Source organism: Mya arenaria, chromosome 9, assembly GCF_026914265.1.
Source record: "Mya arenaria isolate MELC-2E11 chromosome 9, ASM2691426v1".
Lineage (NCBI taxonomy): Eukaryota > Metazoa > Mollusca > Bivalvia > Myida > Myidae > Mya > Mya arenaria.
The window spans coordinates 19,202,244-19,208,243 of NC_069130.1; the positions used below are offsets into that span (position 1 = coordinate 19,202,244).

The window sequence follows — 6,000 nt, forward strand, 5'->3', positions numbered from 1 at the left end:
TCAAACTTGGTGTCCTTGAATTTGAATGGGCGTATTTTGTGACAGTTGGCGGTCTTTTTAAAATTTGTGGAATGACCAGTATAATAATCACTGTGGTGATTTGTGTCGGCATGCATAGCCCTATGTGAGAGTACCACAAGTACCACTAATTAAGTAAGTTTCTAAATCAAAATAGATGTAGGTGACACTCTCTGCTTATGTTAAAAGCATTTAATGTGTTGAGGAAGAATATCTAAATATTATACCAATAAACATATTGCAAACATGCTTTTTTGACCATGAAACATTGAAAATTCAGTCATTTTACTTTCAATTGAGTCGAATTAAAGAACAAAATTACAAACTGCCTTAACTTTATCTGTAATGTAATTTTAGTCATTTTATTTACCCAGTTTTAGTGACCAGCAATTAGTACTCTTTCAAAATAGACCACAATTACATGTGGTCACCTGGCATCAAAATTTAAAATTATTTGTCGATTATGTTAGAAATATTTGCACATGACCTTATTGCAATTTCAAAATATAAGTATACTGAGACATGTTTCACCGCCGTTGCTTTATTTATTTAAATGATTTCCCATTACTGCAGCTAATAAAGTTAGTTCAAACATGACTAACTTATTATAGTTATTGTAGTAGTAAAAATCGTCATGCTCTACTATTTATATCTGCCGCAGTCATCAAAAAAGAACATGCCAGCATGCCAAAAATGTCTAGGTTATGTAATATGTTTATACATTCACGGTTGTAGTTTATATAACTTTTTATATAAGTATATAAACTTTTACCGCTCTAGTAAAAAAGATAAACTGAAAAAGAGGAACAAGGGCGTAGATGTGGAGGAGAGACAACTCTTCCATGGCACCAGTAATGACACTGTGGAGGCCATCTACAGACAAGGTTTTGACTTCAGGCTGAGTGGAACTGCTTCAGGTAGAAATTCATATTGTAAAAGTTTGCATGTTTTTTACATGTCATATTTTAACATAGACTAAAAATTGCCATGCTTTAAACATTGACAAAACATATCATGCCGCCGAAATTTATAAAAAAAGTCATGCTTTTTACATTGACATAAATTATCATGCTTTTAACATAAACATAAATTGTCTTGCTTTTAAAATTGACATAAATCGTCATGCTTTTAACATTGGCATACATTGTCATGCATTTAACATTGACAACATTTGTCATGCTAAAAACCTTTGCCATTTTGCATGGTTAAAAGAAAGTCGTGTTTAAAATATTGGTTATACTTAAAACATTGGTTAATACTGTTGTGCATGAAATATTGGTCAAACTTTGCCATACTAAAAAATCATGCTTAAACATTGGTCAGAAATGTTCAGCTAGATGCATTTGTTAAAAAAAAAGTTTTTGAAGCATTGGTGCAAATTTGTCATTCTTGAAGCATTGGTTGAAGTTCTCATGCTTCATGTATTTGTCAAAGTTGAAATCCTTATAATCGTCATGCCGAAAAGATTTGTTAAAACTGTAATGCTGGATGGATGGTTCAAAGATTGACATGCTTGAAAGATTCGGGCATGCTGTCATGTTGGATTGATATGTTGCAATTCTGATTCTGAAAACATTGGTTACAAGTCTAACGCTTAAAGCATTGACCAAAATTGCCATACTAGAATCGTCAAATACTTCCATGCATGAAACATAAGTTAAAATTATTGGCCATAATTGACATTCTTGAAACAGGTTTTGATTATTAGCCCCCTTGAAACATTTAAAAAAAAATCCGAAATACAGTTGACTGTTGGCCTGTTTTTTGAAGAACACTTAATAAGTGATTATTATATTACCTATTACTTTGCAGGTACAGCTTATGGAAAAGGCAGCTACTTTGCAACCACTGCCAAATACTCAAACTGCTACACAGACAGACAGAAGGAAACCATGGGGATGTTTATTGCTAAGGTGCTAGTGGGAGATTACACAAAGGGAGATAAATCATACAGCAGACCCCCACAGAAAGACCCACATGATCTGTCGAGTCCTTTGTACGACTCTTGCGTTGATAGTGTTATAGATCCAAAGATTTTTGTTATCTTTGAACTCGGTCAGGTGTACCCAGAATACTTGATAAAATACAAGTCTGATTTCTCCCCGTAGTTTTTGTGCTATATTTCAAGATGAAAAATATGATTTCATCGATTCCAAAGCATCTTTCGAATTTAACCTAAGGAATGAAAATATCACTTTTAAGCACTACTTTTTGAAAATCCATTGTAGTACCTTTCCCTAGATCAAAACTAACACATCACTTTAAAACCAGAAATTGTTGCCAATAATTTGATATTAATGAAAGGTTGCTTAAATTTAAATAACGGTTTTTTTTGTGGAAAAAATGACATTTTATTAGAAATATTGTAATCCTATTCTTCAAACGTTTTATTGAACTTTAAAGCTGAATGTTCGAACATTTGCTTTCGTACAAAACAAATTACAGACGAAAACAACTGCTCAAACATTTGTTATGTTATACAAATATATTATCTATCACATGTATTCAAACAGTTTGACTTTGTAATACGAACTTCCCTTAAGATTAACACAATATTCACTGATTTTTTTTATCCCCAACGCCTCAAATTTTTTCACCAACCTAGCGTGGTCTTCACTCTTTATCAGTAAAACGACCCGTCTTCAAGCAAATTAGACTAGTATCTGACAGTGAATAATAAATGAATACTCATGTATCATGTAACAAACTCTAAAACTATGAAAACTGTTTTAAATCCAATGATAATCCGCAATTCTTTTGCTAACACGTTTGAACTTTCAAATTTTCATTCAATAAATGGCGGCGTAGTAATTTGGTCATGTATTCATGCCCAGTTTAATTTAAAAGTACAATTGTGCATTAACTGTTATATTTTGGAACATAGTTGCATTAGTAAAACTTCATTTTTAATGTTCATTAACAATTTAAATTAAAACAAAAACCCGACTCAACAATAAACTATAAAAAACACTTTTACGGAACTTTTTATCCACGAACCGAAAATAAACAATGACAGTTATCAACTGTTGACTTTGATTGAGGGGCATCCCATGGGTAGCGGCGTAACCAACTCTCTTTTCAAGGGGGGGGGGGGGTATACAGAAAAATTCCGAAAATAACCATAAAAGAAATAGACCATTGTGTTGATTTCAGTGTAAGATCGTATTTAATTTCACTCGTGATCATGGCAAAACAATATTTTCTATGACACTCGTGATATAAAATACGATCGTACACTGAAATCAACATATATCCTCTATGTATATCATTGATACAGTCATACGGTAATATATATAAGTGTATCAAACCTCATCATGTTTGACTTCATATTGATTCTTTAGCAGTCGGTGTAATTAATGATCATTTTAATATTAAAACATTGGGTGATTGTTGTCAATAATTATGGTTTTGTTGTTCCTAATAGCTAATTTATTGGTCCCATCCATTCTAAGTAGTCACACTGTCCGTTCGTCCGTGTCTACGCCCGTTTCACTTGAATTAAGATGTGATTAATCTATTTAGACCAAACTTCATATAAATGTCCAGCAGTATGGGATGCTGCTTCTCACATGACACTTATACTCTCGCCTCAATGGTCAATGTTATACTTTGATGTCAACTGGCTATCACTCGGACTAGACCTGATCGGTGGCATTTATCACATTCCTGTGATAGCTTTTTTATCCAATTGCTTATGTTTAAATACATTTTTGCTCAATAAAATGAGTAAGTTTAAGAGCATAAAATGTGCTTAAGTAATTATTGATTTAAACACTCACAAAGAAAGACATATTGAACGTAATTAATAAGGTTTATTAAGAGTTAACACATGCTTTGATAGGTAAACATATTTTCTGGAAGATATTGTTGCTAGGCAACCAAAGATTTTTTTCAAAACCAAGCAAATATTCCACACCCATTTCCAAGAAAAAAACGCATTTACAATATGGATGGAATACGTTTACCATCATTTAAATATATAAACAGGGTACACAAGCTAAAATGTTTAAAAAATCTCCAACTACAGTGAAACGTTAGGGAAAACAAAGAATTGTTAGATTGGCTTATTAACCAAATTTAGAAGAAGAATCCTGTTCTTAAAAGTAACATTTATTGATAATATGATAAATGTAATTTAACAACTCATTTACGTACTTGAGTCATACAGCTTTTAAGTGAATAACTAAGAAGTGAACATAAGTTTCTTAGGGACGTAGCATTTTATAAGTGTGTTGCTAAGCAACCATGAAATATGTAAAAGTTTCCCTTATTGAATATGGAAAAATAAAAAAATAAACTATATGCCATACTCGGTTTAAAAAGGATAGGATCAGTAATACTTATTTTACAATGTTAAAAAGTAAAATACGTAAAAAGTAGATAAAAAAATCTAATTATACTCATTTACATAAAGGTAGGATTTTTTTTTTTAATATATTGAGTCAAATCTGCTCATATGTGAAAACTGTTAATTTTAAATCAATGCATTGATCATAATGACAGATCATTTGATTTTAAAATTAATCAATCATTCATTTCAGTTGTCATCAGCTAGAAATTGAAATTAAGCATAATACAAACTCTTAATTGTGAGTTTAAAATCACTTTTAAATAGTTTACCCTTTTTATTTGAAAGACATTACTTTCATTACAAAAAAGAAAGAAATTAAATGTATATAGTAAACTGAAATATACAAATATATTACATGTATATTCAATAAAAGTTATGTTCTGAATAAAAATGACATGTATGGTCAAGCAGGGCAAATAAAACTGAATTTGATAGTTGTTGAGTAATGCGTGTATCATGTAAACAATAGACAATAGACGAGTGTTTGACGCTTCTCTTTAATACTGTTATTGTGTTTGTGAAGCGTAGCTTTAGATAACATGATGTATATTTTACTCTTATGAAATATTATTTCATGTGTCATGTACTTATTAGCACTCTTAGCAGTTTTATTTTGGTTGTAATTAAATTACAAACGGCATGTCTAACACGAAATGTGTTGATGTTAAGGGCTTTCCACAGTGAATATATCATTTTCTAACAAAATATACCTTAAATTTTGCATACATGTATAGCAACAGTCGGCTACCATTGTCATTAGATCCGTTGTCCCTGGAGCAACAACCTGTCAATAGCTGAACTATTGTATGCATTATTGTGACTGTTTCAATGTTGATTTGTGACAAGTGTTATTTCATATCATATCGTTTTGAAATTGCTCTCCTCATATGTTAAATGCGTGTTTTGCCTATCAAATTTCTCTCGTTTTAAAGACATGAGCATGATTTATCTGTTTAAAAGAGGAGACACAAATTATTACAAAATCGATAAAATCGTTTAACAACAAATGGCATGAAATAAAAGGCTGTATCATCTAAAGCAGAAGCATGTACAGGGTAAAGTCACTTTTTAGGTCATTTTGCTTGATTATCTTTCAAGAGTTACATGCCCTTTCGAACAGAGTTATTTAAACTAAGTGCATAACCTGCTTTGACGGTAACCGATATTGCGCAGTTGACAAAGAACCCAGCTATGAAGCTAGAGGAAGATGGTTTAAAACCGTGTACTTCTAATGCTCTTTTTCTATTGTTGTTGTTCAGTGTTGGTTGTTTTTATGGTGTTGTGATTGCCATAAGAAACTTGTTTTAAACGTAACTGTTTTGTATTTGTTGATGCACTGAAATCAATGATTATGCACTGTATTTACTCATAAGTTGTTATATGCCATACATTTATCTATGTTGTGTACACCTACTAATGCTTTTGTAGTGAAAGGTTGTGGGGTTTTATGTGTGTTGATTTTTTACCATAATTATGGCTTAACTAATTTAAATTTAGATGTGATTGTTTCAATGTTGATTTTGTGACTTGTATTTTTTCATCAATTGCATTCTGAAATAGTTCTCTACGTATATTCCATGTGTGTTTAGCCTATCAAAATTTCTCCCATTTTAAAAACATGAGCATGATTC

General features: G+C 31.4%; 1 protein-coding gene across 1 annotated transcript; it reads left to right on the forward strand.

Annotated features, from left to right (window-relative positions):
- Positions 1-688: 688 nt before the first annotated feature.
- Positions 689-4,380, forward strand: LOC128202733 (protein mono-ADP-ribosyltransferase PARP12-like). The gene is made up of 2 exons (XM_052903815.1): positions 689-935; positions 1,831-4,380. Exons 1-2 carry the CDS (start codon positions 695-697, stop codon positions 2,124-2,126), a joined length of 537 nt encoding a protein of 178 aa, XP_052759775.1. The 5' UTR covers positions 689-694; the 3' UTR covers positions 2,127-4,380.
- The last annotated feature ends 1,620 nt before the right edge of the window (positions 4,381-6,000 follow it).

What these genes read in the sequence shown, in the direction of transcription:
- LOC128202733 (XM_052903815.1), top strand. Translation starts at nt 695, where the DNA reads ATGCCAGCATGCCAAAAATGTCTAGGTTATGTAATATGTTTATACATT. An exon ending in GCTGAGTGGAACTGCTTCAG is followed by an intron (nt 936 to 1,830) that starts GTAGAAATTCAT and finishes ATTACTTTGCAG; the next exon opens with GTACAGCTTATGGAAAAGGC.